This window comes from Amblyraja radiata, chromosome 15 (genome assembly GCF_010909765.2).
Source record: "Amblyraja radiata isolate CabotCenter1 chromosome 15, sAmbRad1.1.pri, whole genome shotgun sequence".
NCBI lineage: Eukaryota > Metazoa > Chordata > Chondrichthyes > Rajiformes > Rajidae > Amblyraja > Amblyraja radiata.
The window spans coordinates 20,550,735-20,570,908 of record NC_045970.1 but is presented as its reverse complement, the minus strand read 5'-3'; the positions used below and the strand labels follow the sequence as shown (position 1 = coordinate 20,570,908).

Sequence of the window (20,174 nt, the reverse complement as noted above, 5' to 3'; positions counted from 1 at the left end):
TCTCGTTTAATCTTACTACAGGTGCACAACCTTTTATCCGAAAGCCTTGGGACCAGACACTTTTCGTAATTCAGAATTTGTCGGTCTTCGGAATGGAATTTTTTTAGCGTAGATTTTAATGGCTGGCTCAGTGGTAGAGTGCTCGGCTCATATCCGCAAGGTCGCGAGTTTGCGCCTTGATCCTGGCAGTTACTCGATCGCGAGTTTGAGTCTTCAATGTCGTTTTTTCTTGCAGAATAAATGTTTGTATGAAATACAGTGTAGGAGAAGTGTACTGACTGTGTGGGCAGAACTTTGGAAGTGATTGCCCATCAGTCTAAAAAGCCGCTGTGTCTCCCTGTCCCTGGGATAGCAGGGGGCGATCAAACAGCACAATACCCCCCTCCCCCTCCAACTCCAGAGGAATCCGCTCCCCGATGGGCCGCTACCAAAGATCATAGAGGAGCTCCTCTATGATCTTTGGCCGCTACAGCGACAAGTGGCAGTTCGCCCACAGCCCGAGATGCGCCCCCTCATCCGCCACCCCAAGAACAAGACGTACCTTGCACACCATCAGCTTCTGCCCCTCCGTGTTCCTCTGGAGTTGGAGCGGGGCTGGGCTGGAGTTGCTGCTGGCTGTGGGTCTCTGGGATCTCCGTGCTTGCAGTGGGCCTGGGGGTCGGTGGGCGGCGGTGGGAGCTGTGGACCTACGGACCTACCTCCGTGGAGCTAGCCAGCTTCGGAGCGTGGAGAGCTGCGGGGGCGAGCTGCTGCGACCCGACTCCGGTGGATGGTGACACCGGGAGCTCGCGGGTCTCCGGTGGGAGACTGCTTTGCGGGGCACCGGCAGCGGCGACTTCTCCCGCCCGAATTACGGGGTTGAGAGTGACCTGGAGGGGGGCCTTACAACGCCCGGCGCGGCTGTAAATTGCCGCGGACTTGCTAGCGCCCGCCGGGGGCTCCAACATCAAGACCGGGGCAGGGCCCTACATCTCCCGGCGTGGCTTTGAGTGGCTGCTCCCTGATGGGCCCCTACGACGCCCCGAGCTGCGCCCCGTCATCCGCAACCCAGGTTCCTCTGTAGTTGGAGTGGGGCTGGGCTGGGCTGCTGTTGGCTGTGGGTCTCTGGGATCTCCGTGCTTGCGGTGGGCCTGGTGGTCGGTGTCCAATTGGTCCTGACACGGTCCTGCGAAATCGCCGACGTGAAGACAGTGCAAAGCCTCCGCGCCGGTGCAATGGGCGGGGAGCTGGAGACGGGAGGGAAGGGGTCACACACATGGCCGGGAAGCAGAGGGGTGTAGGTGGGGTGATACTGAAGGGAGCGACAATCTGCTGCTGCCTGCCCCGCTGAGTTAAAAAGTTCCCACGCAAGACTCACGAAACACTGTATATCGTGAGTCTACCGTGGGAACTTTTTAATTCAGCGGGCAGGCAGCAGCATATTGTCAATTATTAACCCTCCCGCGCAATATACCCTCATCTTCTCTTTTATGAATGGGGATTTAGTTCCCCTTTCTTCGAGGACCGACCGGAGGTTCCGCTGTCACCTCTGCGGGCCGCCCTCGGTGAACGTTTTCAAGGACCTTTCTTCAAGGACCGAAAAAATGGCCGCTATTCGGAGGTTTTCGTTATTTGGATCTTCGGATAAAAGGTTGTGCACCTGTATTTTACTTCGGAGTCACGTGAATGACAACGTGAAGATTTTAAAGCTCTGTGATTTCAAACCGTGTAACAGTCCATACTTCACTCGCTGCCGAAGTCATCCAAGGGAGGAAGTATGTTATCGTAACCAACCCTGAATCTGTTTGTAAAACAACAATGGTATTATTTGAAAATAATAACAAAGAAATTAATGCTCCCCCGGGCTAAATTATATATTTTTGCAGCGTCTAAAATTCTCTCTGCAAATGAAACAGGTTTTAATGGCTTGTTGTAGAATGTTTGAAAGTTCTTCCCATGGACCACCCCGCTGTTACCAGGTTAGGTCCAGAGGCACATCCATACTGTTAGCCGCCGCTGTGGATGCTGCTCTGGTGGAGTGAGATGTAAATATCGGTATCCACTCCAGCAGCTCCTAATACCTGTTTGAGCCATTTAGAGAAGGTTTGACTCGGTACCCTGACCCAGTGGCTTTTTTGTGGCTGACCCATTTTGTCTCCCTCGGGAATTTTAGGTTGTGTTGATACATTGTAGAAGGTGAGTCATGACATATAACGGTGGTCAGGTGGGTACGCCCGGAATTTGCATAATTTCCAATGAGTCCTGAAGTTCCTGGTCTGCTCTGTTTTACCAGCTCCTGAATTGTAAATATTATTTGGTCTGGTGTTATGACCATATTGTCCAGTCTGAGCAGGTAAAAAGACTGGACCCTTATGCTGAGACTAAGTCATCAGCATGGCCGTATACAGGGTAGCTGTTTTCAGAGTAAGAAACCTGGCTGGTGGCCATCCCTTAGGTATGTCAGGACAACGCTGACATCCCAGATCTGGTATATCTGGGTCTTGGGATTTTGAATAGAAGGTACCTCTCATTAATTTGGCCACCAGTGGATGAGACCTATGGCCTGTTTCCTTTGGTGCCTGTCTTAGATAGGCTGACAGTGCACTTCTAGCACATTTGATAGTGCTATAGTTCAGACCTTCACCGTGGCGAAGGCTGGCCAGGAACTCTGGTACATAGGCATGGTGGTTGATTAGTAGGTTGTCTCTGTTCTCGAGCAGTATGTTTCCCATTTCTTATACTGGAGAGATATTGTTTCTTGGTGGAGTCGGTGAGATGCTGTCATCGTGTTCATGGTCCTATTTGTTAATCCCGGGTCCATCAAAAGGTCTTTTTGGAATCTGCAACCCAGTAGGCTTATTCTGTCATGGTATGGGTGATTCCGTGGGGAATGGTCATGGGTTTCAATGACCTCAAAGATCACTAGGAACCATGGCTGTGTAGGCCAGTCGGGTACTACCAAAATGTCTGAAGCAAAATTCATCTGTATTTTGCGTAGTACCTGACTGATGAGGTAGAAAAGGGGAGAAAACATAGAGATTAGTCCCCCCCCCAACCACCCCCCAGTTCAGCGACAATGTATCCATCGCTGCTGCCTCAAGGTCTGGTTCCCATGCGACATACATCGGTACGTGGTGATTCAGTCGGAATACAAAGAAATCGATATCTGGTGTTCCGTATTGCTTTGTAATTTCAGCAAATACTTTGGTTTAACATGTCTGCCACAGTATTTAGCTCACCTGGTAGGTAAGTTGCTGATAGCCAAATATGTTTGATGACATACCATTACCAAATTGTGTTAATCAAATTGTCACATGATATCGATTTTATTCCGCCCATGTGGTTTAGTATAGGTCACCACTGTGATATTGTCAAATTATAAACGAACATGCAAAATGGTGCACTATTGAAATAATATGCTTTTAACCCATAGAACGCACCCAACATTTCCAACTAGGTTTTTTGTCCAGTGTCTGTAGTGGTGATGACTCTAGGTTAGTCCATTTACCACCTGTTCTGGATATGGGTTATTTTGTTTAAACGCTAGTACCCGAGCTCTAATGGAAAGGTCCAAGTTAAGTAGCTGGTAACGCTGCTACTAATTTCCCAATTATTCTTGCCACTTTGTCGAATGGTTGGTTGGTTGTTAACCATTAATTTGTTAGGTTTGTGCCAATTATGCTGATTTTCCTTTTGGCAACGTTATAGACATGTGGACTGAGTTAATTGAATACCAGATAGTCCATAGTTGTGGATGGTGTCAACGTAGATTTATCTGGATTGTATGACAAAGCCCAGGCTAAATACGTTTTTAGTAGCTAATGCTGCTGATTTAGTTAATTCCATGGTTTTGTCTGTTGTTAAATATCATCGAGATATGCCATGACAATGTGTTTCCTTAATAGTGTCAGGGCAGGTTTGAACATCTTGGAAAACAGTTTTGGCTCATATTTAGCCCATTAGTCAATTATTTATATTGCCATAGTTACCCCATCCAGGTAAATTTTAGGTATCTCCGGTGATCTATATGAATGGGTACTGAATAGTATACATCTTTTAAGTCGATGCCTACCATAAAGTATCTTTAGGAAATCGATGTTTGGCAGTTACAAATGTTTTCCATTAAAGTGTGTATACCTGGTGAAAGTATTCAAAGTGGTTAAGTCAATGATGGTGCGACATTCACCATCTTTTTTGTTTTTTTGGTAAATTAATACGGTTCCAAAGGTTCATATTTAGACTTCTTTATGACCCCTTTGTATGTCTTCTCCAGTTCAGCTTGTCCCTCATGTTTTCCTTTTTAGTGAGAGGGTAAAAACCCCTTTGGGGTGCATGCTGAACTGGTGGCAAGTTTTTCTTAAATTCAATTTTTATCCTTGAATACTTTTGGTATATAACTACCAAGTGTGATAGTTCTTTATGCTTCCAAAACCAGGTGTGGTCGTCCCCCCCCCCGGTTAGCACAATCCCCTCACCTTTTATGTGATGGTAGGAACCAGACTCACCTACCTCCACTGTTGTTTAGTGGTGTGTTCATTTCTTCGGTTTCTGGTTCCTTGTCCGTTGGGGTGGTGTTGTTGGGGGGTGGCGCATTTTCCATGGGGCCCGCTCTGGGCCCTGTCCTGAAAAACTTGCGGGGATGGCATGCGGACCCCGAGCTTTCACCAGTACCATGAGGAAGACGCCTACTGGTGGACGCATGGAGGTACTGCTGTCTGGTTTTGTGTGGTTTGCTCATTCCAGGACCTGCCCTCATGAGGCCGAATATCTTGGACACTTCGTCCAGTTTTTAGGCTTGATTTGGTAACTTTGCCAGATAGCAGGATCTGTGGTTCTGAGGTCGGCGTTCTCACAGTCCTGTGAATTTTTTTAGGTTGAGGGCAGGTTTTATTACTTCCTTCCAGAGGTTGCGGATCACATACTGTGTTGAACAGTAGGGTCAGGTGTTTTGCCATACTACCCTGCCCTTCTGGAATGAGCATGCAAAATGATAGCCAACGTCAGGGGTATCAATATTGCAAATTAAGATTTGGGGTTTTAAATGCCCTGCTCAATGTACCCCCAATAATGGTAGGCACTTTGAGCAAATGCAATTTGGGGAGGCGTGATAAAGTCCAACGCCTCATGACTACCTGTATTGGAGAGGTTTTTTAAAGGACAGGTAGTAAGCTGGCCGCCAGATTAGGCTGTAACGGCCATCTCGCTCGTGGTGTAGCCACGTAGCGGTATCTCACACCCAGCAGCTCTTCCTGGTCCTGTACCTCAAGCATACTCCCGATGTTGTTCAGCCAGTGACCCCTCTTCTTGACCAGCCCAGCCCTGGTCGCCAACGATCCCCTCTGATGAGGGAGATGCGATGGCCAGTGCTGTTAGTACACGGGAGCGGGAGTGTTGTGCTCCCTTGGCAAGCTTGCCCCAGCTCCCGAGGCAAGTCTCACTGGAGTTTTTACTCCATGACCTTTCTCTAAGGCTTGGAAACAGACACTTTCTCGCTCTCGGGCGGTAGTTTGAAGTGCCGGCTCTCTGAATGAGCCGGCCTGTCCGTCTTCCGTGTGTCTGTCTCCAGCCCGTTGTGACTGGTCGCCAACTTTGCTCAGGCGGCTGCCTCTGTTGTTGTCGCGGCGAGTCTCCTTGTCGGAGTATGCAGGGATTACCGGCCGGTCTGTATCTTGATTTGCCTCCAGCCCGCTGCTGTTGGTCAGGCAGCGCTAGCGGGCTGGGCTCGGCTCAGTACCCGTGACTGTGGACCGCAGCGTGTGCGGTTCGGGTGCCGCCTCTCGCCCCCTCCACTTGACGGAACGCTCCTTCCCTGGAGTCGAACGAGGGCGGTTTTCCTCTGTGCTGCTTTGCTCCAGTTTTCCTCTGGTGCACAAAGAGGAGCAAAGTTTGTGAATCCGAACCTGTGGGTAAGTACTTACCTAACGGTCCGTTCTTTCAAGCTTGTAGCGGGAGCGCCCGTACTCCCGTTCGTCGTTGTTGCACTGCGTGAATGCTCATGTCACGCATGCATGCTGGACGGGTTCTTCACGTAATCCTTCCACGTGACTCCGAACTAAAATTGACATTTTATAATGTAACATTAGAGTAAGTCCTCATTATAATGGACCATTGAGGAGGGAGGGGGTATGGTGTCCGTTATTGACGATCGTCCATGAAACTAAGTGGGAGGTTATGACCTAGTTTAACCCAAGGCCAGGTAGGAAGAAGTGCGGTGCCTGGGGAGTGTTAAAACATGGGGAATTCACATGCGAGGTGGCATAGAGCCCCTGGCCACACACGTGGTACGCCAGGGACGGGCCCGGTACTTACGGCACCTTCCTGCTACCGCAACTGGAAGCACGCCATGCGGCGCCAGCTCAACGGGTAACCTGGCAGAAGCATGGTGCGGGTAATGGGAGCCTCACACCCGTTACCAAGCGAGCAAGCATGCGTTGCCAGGGTTATGCAGATGCAGGGATGCACTGCTTCTACACCCAACACTGTGGGACCGTTGCATTATTGCAGCCTCTGCAAACCCATGCGCATTGCAATGCTCTTCAATAGTGTTGCACTGCATGCTCAATCCCCACTGCCACCTTTCTGTTGCCCTACGCTGCACTGCACGCCGCATGCCAACCGCTACCACAAGCAGATGCATCGGTCCACCATAACTGTGATACATTTTAAAGAGATCCATAAAACGTGGGTAGACTGCTCCAATATACCATTAATCGGCTAATGAAGGCAAATATCCCATATGCTTTCATCACCAACTTATTTACCTGTGCTGCCATCATCAGAGATTTTTGGACGTACCCCGAGGTTCCTGTTCCTCAATATTTCCTTGAACCTTAACATTCTGTATATATTTCCTATCATTAGTTCTCCCAAAGTGCACCTTGCCCATATCAGGATTGAATTCCATCTGCCATTGCTCTGCTCATCTTACCAACTGATCAATATCAACCTGTAACCTGTAACTCGGTATCCTCCGAGTTTAAAAAAAAAACTAATCTCTTGTGTGACAGTATCACAGACCTTCTGAATGTCCAAATGCTCCCACAGACCTTCCGAAAGTCCAAATGCTAGTTACAAAAAATTATATTTGTCAAATATGCTTTTCCTTTCATTAATCCATATTGATTTTGCCCAATTCTATTATTATTTCCAGGTGCACTGTTGCCGCTTCATTGATAATGGACCCCAGCATTTTCTCTACTACTGATGTCAGGCAAAACTTGTTTGTAGGTCCCCATTTCCTATCTCCATATTTTCTTAAGTAATAGTCTTAGATCTGTACCTTTTAATCTGTAGGAATTATACAAGACTTGATAGGATTTTAACTTCTTTACCAATTTTTCCAAAAATCTAGATAATCACTTCTTGGGGATATAGTGGCTTTCAGTTGTACTGATTTCTTTGTTCATTAATGCTAATTTCCTTCAGCCGTATTGCAGATCTCTTGGTGTGTATTTCCAGGTTTGTTTTAATGTATTTTTCCATAAAAGAGGGGCATGTAATATGTGCTTAAATTCTCTATTATTTCCCTATTCCCTAAAAATATAATTTTTCCTGCTTCATTCACATTAACTTGTGTTTCACCGTTTCCCTTTTACATATCTATTTGAAGTTCTTTCAGTCTGTATGTTATATTCCTCATTGGACTACCTCATTTACTACTTTTCCTTTCTGTTGAGCATCTTGCGCATCTTTTGGTGAATTCTTAAATGTTCATGATCCTCAGTGTTAATCTACTTTCTGCCAACATTATAGGCCCTTCCTTAAGATCCACTATTGACTTTAACTTCTCATTGCCATGGTTGAATCACTTTTCCTGGTGTTGTTTTCACCTTTAAAGGCAAAAGGTGTCATAATTCTTTAAATGTTAGCTATTGCTTGCTTTGTGTCATACTTTTAACATAACTTTTCAATCTATTGTTGCCAGTTTATGCCTCATGTCTTTGTAGTTTTCTTTGTTTAGACTAGATACCGATTGAAATAAATCACTCCCACTGTCACGTAAGGTTCTAACACATTCTGAGAACTCTTCCCTAAAGGCTTCTTTAACCATAAGATTATTTAGTAACCATATCTTACTGGATAATAAAAGATCTAAAATACACAATTCCTCCGTCAGTTCCTCATACTAATTTCGAAAACCATCTTCTTTATGCTTATGCAGCATTCTTATTGATCCTCTAGAGCTTCTGGGAACATTCTAAACTTGCTATAATTTTTTTTTATATACCTAGAGTCCACACGCATCCAACAATGCTTTCAACCTGTTTGAACTATTAACAGCTAAGAATAAATATATTGCCCCAGCATGTGATCGCATACATGTAGAAGTGAGCCCTCAATAGGACTAGGTAGACATAAAATGCTGGAGTAACCCAGTGGGACAGCAGAAGGGTCTGAACCCGAAACATCACCCATTCGTTCTCCCCAAAGTCCCGCTGAGTTACTCCAGCATTTTGTGTCTATCTTCGGTGTAAATTAGCATCTGCAGTTCCTTCCTACACACAAATTGGACTATCAGATTGCATACAGTCAGCAAATCAGTGACTGAAAACTGACTTGAAAAATGGTATTCAAAATATTGCGCACAATTTGCATCTTGATGGAATTCATTACCTACAGAGGTGTTTCAAAGCACTTTACAGAGTAGTGGATAATAGCTAAACTCCAAGCAGTGGGTGGGGGGAAAGAGGGACAAGAAAATGGTTAGAGTACCAACTTAAGGATAATAAAGCAGAAAATGAGAATGAATGTTCAAGTGGGTAGGGGCAGGACAGTCAAAGGAATGATAATTGTCAGCACAACAATGAACACAAAATAAACCAATGTTAAATGACCAGAACATGAGGACAAGATAGTCTAAGTACTTAGAGCTCAAAATGACAAGAATAACAGACTTGCAGCTAATTGCAGTAAAAAGCGAATTAATCTTTCGATAAACCATACCTACTATGAAAACAAAGGCCATACAAAAGTGAGAACGTGACTGAGGTAAATTAGATTTCACTTGCATATTTTTACATACATATATACTTACTAGCTCAACTAAAAGTACTCCATTTCCTGTCCCAACATCCAGCAGGGCAGCATCCTTTGGAATATTTTGCTTTTCGATCCATTTTAGGATGCGATCCATACTTTCTTCACCAAACCTATAGGATAATGGAGAAACAAGGAACTGCATATGTTGATTTACAACACAAAGTGCTGGGGTAACTCAGCAGGTCAGACAGCATTTCCGGACGACATGAACAGGTGACATGACAGATTGGGACCCTTCTTCAGACTGATTGTGGGGGGAAGGGGCAAAGACAGAAAGAAGGAAGGAGAGGCAGGGCAAAGCCTGTGGAGTGATAGGGTGACACAGGTGGGGGAGGCAGGGGGAGTTGGTTGGCAGATGGTTAGACAAAGCCAAAGATGAAAAGTCAAAAAGGTGTGAAACAAAGACAGAAGTGCGAATTGTGAAGTCAGAGGAAGGAATATAGGTGCAAGGGGAGAAATGGGAGAGCATCCAAATGCGGGATGAACGGCGGGGGAAAGAATGAAGGCTATGACTGTTGCGGATTGATTAATACATGCAGAGCTAAAGATTTGTCATGGATCGAATTAGGAAACAAATTTATCAAACAAGTGGATTAATGTCAGCAGGACACCAATATTAAATACAACAATAAGCTTATTAAGCAACATTTATTGCTAACCAATCTTGAAGATGTTCATTTTATTAAATGGAAGGCACTGAATGGTCACAGGGATTTCAGGAGGAAGTCACCCACTAAGACTTCAGGCTGAACATGGTAGCAAATTGCCATCAGCATTTATGCTGAGCCCCATAGTCATGGAGGATAGGCTTGTTCTCAAAATGTCCTCTTCTCATTAAGCACTTAATTGTCTAACACCTTCAAGATTCGATATAACAGGGCAGTGATTTGATCTATTTGTTGTATCTGTTTATTGCATGCTGTTATGGCCATTTCGCATGCATGTCGTCCTGAACTGCAGTTGAGCCTGCCATGAACCTTACTTTCCACTATCACTGGTGCTCACTGGTATCGCTGGTGCTGCTCTTGGCTTGCTCCCTGCATGTCTCATTGGACGGGGGTTGATGGTTATGGTAGACCAAAGGATATTCCAGGCCATGAAGTTTGAGATGATGGTGGAGGACATTTATGTTCCTGCTGATGATCGATTGTGCCTCACGAATGGCCAGTTATGAGCTACCCCTATATCCAGATTATCCTCCACCCAAAACGTTGCCAATTCCTTCTCCCCGTAGATGCTGCCTCACCCGCTGAGTTTCAACAGCAATTTTGTCCATCAGTCTGAAGAAGGGACTCGACCCGAAACGTTGCCAATTCCTTCTCTCCATAGATGCTGCCTCACCTGCTGAGTTTCTCCAGCATTGTTTGTCTACCTTCGATTTTTCCAGCATCTGCAGTTCTTTCTTAAACATCCTATTTATCATGATGGTTGTGCCGCACAAGAGATGTGTATTCACCACAAACACATGACTTTACCCCATTAAACTTGTGAGGTGGTTACTCCCACCAGTGTCATGCACTACAACAGATAGATTGATAAAATAAAGTCAAGGTTTATCCTTTTCATTGGTTCACTCACTATCAGCTTCACTTCCTATCCAATAGCTATCTTTCAAGGCTCAGCCAATTTGCTCAATGATTATGGTCATGGAGGTTCCCCACCCCAAATACATTCTGGGCCCTTTCTATGTTCGTTGAACTTTTCACCGATTCATCAGCTCAAGGAGAACTCTGGTGACCAGGACAAGCTTCCTTTGTCCATGTTTGACCTGATGTCATAAGACTTGAAAGGGTCTAGATTCAATCCCAAGGACTTCCAAAGTCACTCATACCATGTGTGCCACTGTACCTCATGGGTCTGCCCTACCAATGGGCAGAACACACCCTACAATTGTTAAAGGAAGAGGCATTGCTGGATTTTAATATATTTCATCCCATTTTGAAAAAAATGGTTTTATTTAAATTGAATAGCTAGCAGAGATGGTGGGTTGGGGTAAAGTGAGATAATGTTGTTGAATTCATTTTGATTCTTACCAGACCCCACTCGTCTCTCCTGATGCACGAAACCACTCAAGTTCCCTTTCATAAGCATGATCCCAACTGCAAATAGAAAACAGAACAAAACTTCTCAAATTTAAAACTGAAATCAAATTTTCACATCAACATATCAATGTCATTTAATTAAAAGCTTTTTTGTTTGAAAAAAAAGTACTCGGGTTGCATCTTCTAAAAAATTATGTTATTATGCAGTTTGGAAGAATCCATTTTGTTTTTAATAATGGTCATATATTTGATTATTGTTATTTACCAATTTACCTACCCCTCCGGCTTCAACACCATAATCTCAACCAAAATCATCTACAACTCCTGGACCTAGGAAGTCAGCTCCCACCTCTGCCACTGGATCCTCAACTTTCTGATCCACAGACCACAATTAGTGAGGATAGGTGACACCATCTCCCCCACAGTAATTCTCAACAAGGATGCATTCTCAGTCCCCTACTATACTCCCGATATCTTTGCGACGATGCGGCCAAATTCTACTCAAACTCGTTCTACCAGTTTGCAGATGACACCACTGTGATGGGCCAATACACGAACAATCGCAAGACAGAGTACAGGAAGGAGATGAAGTATTGAGTAACATTGGGTCGGGACAACAACCTCTCTCTCAATGTCAGAAAGATGAAGGAGCTAGTTATCAAGTTTAAGTAACATGGTGGAGTACATTGAATTGAATTCTTTATTGTCACATGTGACAAGTCACAGTGAAATTCTTTGCTTGCATACCCAAGGTGTCCAATTAATCTATACATAACTAACACTCTGATCTTGTTATCTTCTGGTTTGCGCGGTCTTTCTATTTGCTCAAAAACAGTTTGCAATAGTGCTACAATTTTTCACCATTCACTCACCATTCTCCTGTGCTGCGAGTGTACCAAGTTTCGTTCCGATCGGTTGAAAGTCGTAAAGGTTGGCGAGGTTTAAAAATCTTAAAAACCGCGCGTGTGCAGGTCGATCTCTTCTCCTGCAGTCAGCGCTGCACTGATTAGTTTCTTCCCCTGCCACTCCCCAGGTTGGTCCGCCCCTTCCTGCGCCAACGCGTCTTTACTGGAGCTGAGGATGGCCGGCAGAGGTTTCCAACCGGACGCAATTTTCGGAGGGGCCCGAAGCGACCCCAAGCAGCCCAGCGTCGGAGACCCGACCCAGCCCAGCGTTGGAGCACCTGCCCAGCCCAGCGTGTGAGACCCAACCCAGCCCAGCCCAGAGTCGGAGACCCAGCTCAGCCCAGAGTCAGAAACCAAGCACAGCCCGTAGTCAGAAACCCAGCACAGCCCGGAGTCGGAGATGTCGCCAAACAGAAAGCGGCGACTAAACCCTGCGGAGAACGAGCAGCGACCGCTGTGAGTCCCCATCGCACCGACAAATCCGGCCACTACCACTCTGGTCCCCCTCGCTGGCTCCTCCCCCATGATGCCCCCCTCTCTCCCATGGCTCTTCCCCAGCCTTTTCCCCAAGCTCACCCCCTTTCCCCCGCCCACCCCCTCCGCCCGCATAACCCAAACCCAGCCTGTCCCCACAACCTCCCGATCCACAGACCCCAACCACGGGCTCCTCCCACCCAGGCACAGTTGGCTACTGGTTTCGTCAACTCGCGAGGCTCCACCTCCGACCCGTGAGGCCTGGGCTCCGGCATCGTGGAAATGGTTGAGAGCTTCAAGTTCTTGGCTTAAATATTAGAAACAAAATGCCCAGGACCAACTGCACTGAAGCGACAGCCAAGAAGGCACAGCAACCCTTACCTGATCTCCCGGTGTCTCAGCACTTCAACTCCCCTCCCATTCCAAATCCGACCTTTCTGTCCTGGGCCTCCTCCATGGCCAAAGTGAGGCCCACCAGAAATTGGAGGAGCAGCACCTCATATTTTGCTTGGGCAGTTTATACCCCAGCGGCATGAACATTGACTTCTCCAATTTCCGGTAGCCCTTATTGTCTCCTCCCCTTCTCAGCTCTCCCTCAGCCCTCTGGCTCCTCCTCTTCCTTTCTTCTTCCCGCCCTCCATCAGTCTGAAGAAGGGAAAGGCTGAGGCGAGTTGGCTCGAACGCCGCTCACGGAGTTTGGCTGTCGATTGAGTGCAGCTGCAGGGGGGGACCGTGCCGGTCCGGAGGTTGGGAGAGAGAGAGAGGAGACACTGAGTAGTAATAGTAGGGAGATATTGTATTGGGGTATCGGCCGACGGCCTGTATAGGTCCGGTAAACGGTGCTCTGGCAATATTCCCTGTTGTTACAAAATGACAGGAGAGAGTGAGTCTAGTGGTATGGAGGCCAGTGGAGGAGAGGATAATGAAGGAAATGTTGAGAAGGAGTGGGAAACCTTGGGAACACGGGGTAGTCCCAGGAAGAGCAGCCGTAAAAGAAGGAAAAGCAATATTGGTGGATCGGAGAGTGAAGACAAGGAACCAGAAAAGGAACCAGAAAAGGAAATGTCGTTAAATGTAGTGGTGAGGTTTGAAGGAGAAGGAGGAGTAAAGAAGATAGAGCCAATGAAGCTGACAAAAATAATCAGAGCCCAGGTTGGGGAAGTAAAGTATGCAAGAGTGCTGGAAGATGGAAACATGCTAATAGTAGCAATGTTACAAAATTTTGAGATTTTAAAAATCAAGTCTGTAATTTATCCCATCAGATAAAGCATAAAAATAAGTTTAATTTGACACCTAATTCACTTTCATATCTCAAGTATTTAAAAAGTTATGGCCATTTTCATACTCGGAAATGAGCATCTTGTTCCCTATTGATTTTCTATGGACATAACAAAAAAGTTGTGATCGTGAACAGTCAAAAGCCCATAACTTTCTTAAAAATTAAGAGAACTGAATGAAATTTTCAGTTATCATAGATTGAAGCATTCTGAAACAAATATAAAGTAATCTTACTTGGATGACCTGAAATTAAAGCATATAATTAGTTAGTTACCTAATTGTAGCTAATTTCAGACTTCAATTACTAGATCTAAACATCTATCCATTTCTTAATAAATTATTAACATTTTTAAATAGCCTAAATGTCCAAATAATATTCACAAATAATTCACAATAAAACATGATTTTTAAATCTCATTTACATTAATTTATAGGCCAAATGGAAGGAATTCAGTGTTCAATTGCTGTAAATAAATGCCCATTTAAATCAGCTTTCCAGTGGGTTCTTGTGGAACGCGCTGGTTTAGAACGTTCACATTGCGGTAGATTTGTGCCCCAAATGCCCAGAAAAATACTGCGCGATATAATGGGCCCAAATTGAGCTACTCGCAATATTAAATTTTGTATAAAGGGATCTTTAGAAGCCCTTTTTAATGTAAAAATATACAACCTAACTTCTGCTATTTGCTTTATGAGACTCTGCGGTTGCTGGCGGTCGCAGGTTTAGAGATTGATTTTTAAACTACTATAACTATTATACGAGGCCTTTAAACCTAATAATAGCTTTTGCGACGGGGTCTTCCAGCGATTTTTCGTTAATAATTAACTAGGCTGAACATCTTCGATTTGAACAGCCTAGAGAAAATCGCGTTTTAAACCCGCCCCCTCTAAACGGCGCCAAAATCGCGCACACTTGCAGCGGCAGATTTTCAAAGACGCTTCAGGTAGGCTTTGCAACATACCTACTAATAGGGCGCAACAGTGAGGCTCAAGTTGAAAAGGCAATGAAAATGAACAAGATTGAGAAAATCAAAATAATCAAAGTAGTGAGAGTGGGAGAACGGAGGAGGGCAGGATGTAAAGGGGTTATCTATGGAATCTCTCTCAAAGTCAATATGAGTGAACTGGTTCAGGAACTCAGAAAGAGATGTGAATTAATTATGAATGCCAAAAGAATGACCAAAGGAGCAAAGAAAGAGGAAACTGAGTCAGTCCTGCTTGAATTCAAGACAGAATCCCTTCCAAAAGTGGTCCATTTTGGATTCATGCGATATAGTGTAAGAGAGTACATACCCAAACCAATAAGGTGCTTCAAATGTCAGAAATTTGGGCATATAGCTAAAATGTGCAAGGGGACGAGGAAATGCGCAAGGTGCAGTGGGGACCATGAATATGGTCAGTGTGGAGAGGGGGTCAGACCAAAGTGCTGTAATTGTGGAGGAGAGCATAGAGTGGCTTACTGGGGCTGTGAGGTGATGAAACGTGAAGCTGAAGTACAAAACATAAGAGTGAAGGAAAAGGTCTCCTATGCAGAGGCAGCAAAAAAGGCTGACCCTACAAAACAGATGAATGAAAGAAGGATCAGGAGGGAGCAAGATATGGGCATAATAGAAACAATAAAAGAAAAAGAAAAGAGTATATGGAAAGAAAAGAAAAACCTGGTTATATTTATAGCAGGAGTAATAAATGCGACAGCAGAAGTAAAATCCAAAACAGAAAGGATCCAAATCATTGTAAAGGCTGCAGTCCACCACTTGGGCATGGCAGGATTGAAGTGGGAGGAAATACATGATGGTCTCAGTATCCAGGCGAGCCAAGAGTCAACATGTGTGGGTTAATAATATTAATGTTAATCCTACAATGGAATGCAAGAAGCTTGTTAGCCAATGGGCAAGACTTTAAGCAATTCATAGACAGTAGGAAGGAAAAACCAGATGTCGTATGTATCCAGGAAACCTGGTTGAAACCAAGTTTAGATTTTGTTCTATATGATTATGTTGCAGTGAGATGTGATAGGGGAAATGGGGGAGGAGGGGGTTGTGCCACTTTCATTAAAAAAGGGATACCATACAAGGTATTAGGAATTGGGCAGGAACAGGAATATGTGGTAATAGAATTATGGTCTGAGAGGAGGAAAATAGTGGTAATAAATTACTATAATCCATGTAAGCGATTAGAGGTCAATAAGTTACAGGAAGTAGAAGGCCAGAGCAAATCTAATGTTATTTGGTGTGGGGACTTTAACGCACATAATACATTATGGGGCAGTGGAAAGTCAGATAATAATGGACAGGTAATTGAGGAATTATTAAATGATGGTAATCTAGTATGTCTAAATGATGGAAAGAAGACCAGGGTAGATGTTAGGACAGGGAAGGAGTCTGTGTTGGACCTTACACTTGTTTCTAATAGGATTGCTGCTAAATGTAACTGGGAAGTATATGAAAAGGGTACCATAGGAAGTGATCATCATCCTGTGCTATGCAAAATAAATATTACTTTAACTATGAGTAAAGAAAACAGAAGTGGACGATGGGTGTTTGGAAAGGCTAATTGGGAGAAATTTAAGGAGGAAAGTGATAGATATGTAAAACCGATACAAGAAGAGACAGATATAGAAAACTTTGAGAATAAATTGTCAGAAGGTATCAAAAGAGCAGCATTAGTTTCCATACCTAAAAGTAAAGGAAGATCAAAAAGGAAAGCTGTGCCATGGTGGGACAATAAATGTAAAGAGGCAGTGGTGAATAGAAACAGAGCATTCAGATTATTAAAAAGAACTCATAACTACCAACACATGATTAATTACAAACAGGCTCAGGCAATTGTAAGGAGGACTATAAGACAAACAAAAAGAGCATATTGGAGGAAGTATTGTGATTCAATTGGAAACACAACACAGGTAGGGGAGATATGGGGGATGATTAAAAAAATGGAAGGTGATAAAAGGGAGTGGAGTTATCCTATCCTAACAAATGGAGATCAAACTGTAGTCTCAAATAAAGACAAAGCAGAACTAATGGTTAACACTTTTAGTAGGGTTCACAGCTCCCACAACTTATCAGATGAAGGAAGAAGAGGTAGGGAAAGAACAAGAGAGGAAAATGTTGAGGCCTTACAAAGGAAAGGTATCACAGAGGACAAGTACAATATTCCATTTAATTTGGGGGAGCTAAAGAGAGCTCTGGCCAAGTGTAAGAACTCAGCCCCAGGGAAGGATGATATTTGCTACATAATGATAAAGCATCTAAGTGAGGAGGGACTCCAAAAGATACTTGCACTATATAACAAGGTGTGGGAAGAAGGGCGAATACCGGAGAGGTGGAAGGAAGCAATCATTGTGCCTATTAGGAAACCAGGGAAAGATGCAAGTAATCCAGTAAATTATAGACCTATAGCTTTAACAGCACACATGTGTAAACTGATGGAAAGAATGGTAAATGAAAGATTAATGCATCTAATGGAAAAAAACGGTATAGTGGCTAATTATCAGAGTGGCTTTAGAAAAGGGAGAGGTACTAATGATACAGTTCTGTGCTTGGAAGATGATATAAGGAAAGCACAAGTTAAAAAAGAATCTGTAGTTACTGTATTTTTTGATGTAGAGAAGGCTTATGATATGTTGTGGAGAGGTCTTCTAATAAAACTGCATTTAATGGGGGTAGGAGGAAATATTTTTAACTGGATAATGGATTTTCTTAACGGTAGAAGTATCCAAGTTAAAATAGGGTCAGACATCTCTAGTAAATGTGTAGTCGAGAATAGAACTCCCCAAGGAAGTGCGATAAGCCCGATCCTATTCTCAATCATGATTAATGATATATTTGCAAACATTCAACCAGAGATGGGGCGATCGCTCTTTGCAGATGATGGCAGCCTATGGAGAAAAGGGAAGAATATAGATTTTATCGTGGGTAAAATGCAGCAAGGGATAGCCCAGGTGGAAGAGTGGGGAGTGACATGGGGTTTTAAATTCTCTATAGAGAAGACAAAGACAATGGTTTTCACAAGGAAGAAAATTAAAGAGGATGTCCAGTTAAAACTATACGGCAACAATTTGGAAAGAGTAAAAGATTTCCGTTTCCTGGGAGTCCATTTTGACTCCAGATTAACATGGAGGGTCCACATTACAAAAATAATTGGAAAATGCAAAAAAGCCATCAATGTAATGAGATGCTTAGCAGGTTTAGAGTGGGGAGCAGATATATTATCTCTTAAACATATCTATGTATCACTGATCAGATCCAGACTAGAGTATGGCAGTATAGCTTATGGATCAGCATCTAAGTCAGTGTTGTCCGAGTTGGACAAAGTTCAAGCGGAAGCTCTAAGAATCTGTATAGGAGGTGTGCGGACGTCACCTGTATGTGCACTACAGGTGGAAACTGGGGAGATGCCATTGAGACTGCGCCGCAGACAACTAATGGCTAATTACTGGCTAAGCCTTAAGGGTCATGGAGAGAACCACCCAACAAAACAGGTAGTACAGGAGTGCTGGGAGAGAGGGGTGGCTCAGTCTGGAAGCTTCGGCTGGGTTGGAGGAGGTGTGGCAAGGGACATGGAAGTAGAGGACAAAGAGTTCTGCCCTGCAGTATTGTGGCCATCTGTCCCAATATGGTTACTGAACATCCCAAAAGTTGATCTGGAGATATGGGAGGCAAAAAGGAGGGAAAAAAATTTGGACCTAAAAACAGAATACCATAACCATATATATAATAGATACAGGGAACACCTCTTAATTTTCACAGATGGATCAAAGGACCCAGTAGCTGAAACAACAGGGGCAGCTGTGGTAGTGCAAGGGATGAATGTTGAGATTTGTAAAAGAACAAATAACTATTTGGCAGTGTATACAGTGGAACTGTACGCTATTTTGATGGCAGTTCGGTGGATAGAACAGGTGCAACCATGCAAAGTATTAATATGTAGCGACTCATTGTCTGCAATCCAGAGTATTGGGTCTGGTGCATCCCATAGGCGGCCTGACCTAGTGTATGAAATTCTACTACTATTAAGCCAAGTAACAAGGAAGGGCAGTGACGTGACTTTGTTGTGGGTCCCAGCACACATTGGTGTGCTAGGAAATGAAAAAGTGGATAAATTAGCAAAAGAGGCCGTTAAAAAAGAGAACATAGAGGTAAACTTACAATTATCCAAATCTGAGGGAAAACACATTGTGTGGAAGAAAATAAATCAGGAATGGCAACAATACTGGGAACAGGAGACAAAGGGGAGACACCTCTATTCGCTACAAAATAGAGTGGGCATTACAGCAAGAAGAGGGGGGAACAGGAGAGAACAGGTAGTATTAGCAAGATTGAGGATAGGACACACTCACCTGAACAGCACATTAAAAATGTTGGGAAAACACCCTACTGGGCTGTGTGAGGAATGCCATCAGCTGGAAACAGTTCAGCATGCTCTAGTTGCATGTAGAAGATATGAAACAGAAAGAAGAGTTTTGATCAGTGAAATGAAGAAAATTGGAATGGCAGGTATATCAGAAAAGAACATTCTAGAGTATGGAGGGGAAGGAAAAGGAGTAAAGGTGTTGTTTAATTTCTTGAGGGCCTCTGGCCTTATAAAAAGGATATAATGTAAAGACATGAGGACTGTGGAGTGAAGCCAGAAGGTGGCAGCAATGCAACATTGTGGATGCCGGCTGCCGTAAACTCCAAAGAAGAAGAAGAAGTCTGAAGAAGGGTTTCGGCCCTACACGTTGCCTATTTCTTTCGCTCCATAGATGCTGCCGCACCCACTGAGTTTCTCCAGCACTTTTGTCTACCTTCGATTTTCCAGCACCTGCAATTCCTCTCCCACCCCAGTCATTCTTTTTAATCCCTGGTCCTATTGAGAAGAAGATACAAAAGCTCAAAGTGCACACCACCAGACACAGGGACAGCTTTTTCTTCTATGTTATTGGGATTCTGAATGGTCCTTTCATAAGCTAGGGTACAGTTGACTTCTAACTCGTTGCAGACTTTGTCTCTGGAACTGGTGCTATACAACACTGAGAATTATATTCTGCAGTCTGTATCATTCTCTTGGCTCTACCTATTGTACTTTAGTTTGGCATGATAGATTTACATATGGTATTATCTGATTTTGTGGGATTGTGAAAGAACTGAGCTCTTCTTCCAAAGAATCGAACTCTACTCCAGTGAAGTTTCCCTTTTCCGCTAGGTTAACTTGTTTTTTTGGTGATATGAACATGTTTTGAAGGGAAAATAACAGAATGGTGGATCACAATAGTTAACCTTGTAAACAAGTATACATGACTCACCTTAAATTTATGCTATTAAAAATTAAGTAAAATATTGCATCCTGTGGGTCTGCAGAACAGTCTCTTGCTTGACTGTTCTCCTTGTCTGACAGGTTATTGTGAATAAAGAAGACGTTAACTGTCACTCACGTCTCATGTAAATTATTCCGACAATTTGATTGGCTAGCATGCACA

General features: G+C 44.1%; 1 protein-coding gene across 1 annotated transcript in view; it reads right to left on the bottom strand.

Annotated features, from left to right (window-relative positions):
* The window catches only part of eef1akmt2 (EEF1A lysine methyltransferase 2), a 31,493-nt gene that overhangs the window by 10,019 nt on the left and 1,300 nt on the right, over nucleotides 1-20,174 (bottom strand). The window contains exons 2-3 of the mRNA XM_033033731.1: nucleotides 11,052-11,117; nucleotides 9,014-9,128 (exon numbers count right to left, since the gene is read on the bottom strand). Coding sequence (XP_032889622.1) covers nucleotides 9,014-9,128; nucleotides 11,052-11,117 — 181 coding nt within the window. The remainder of the gene's footprint in view (nucleotides 1-9,013; nucleotides 9,129-11,051; nucleotides 11,118-20,174) is intronic.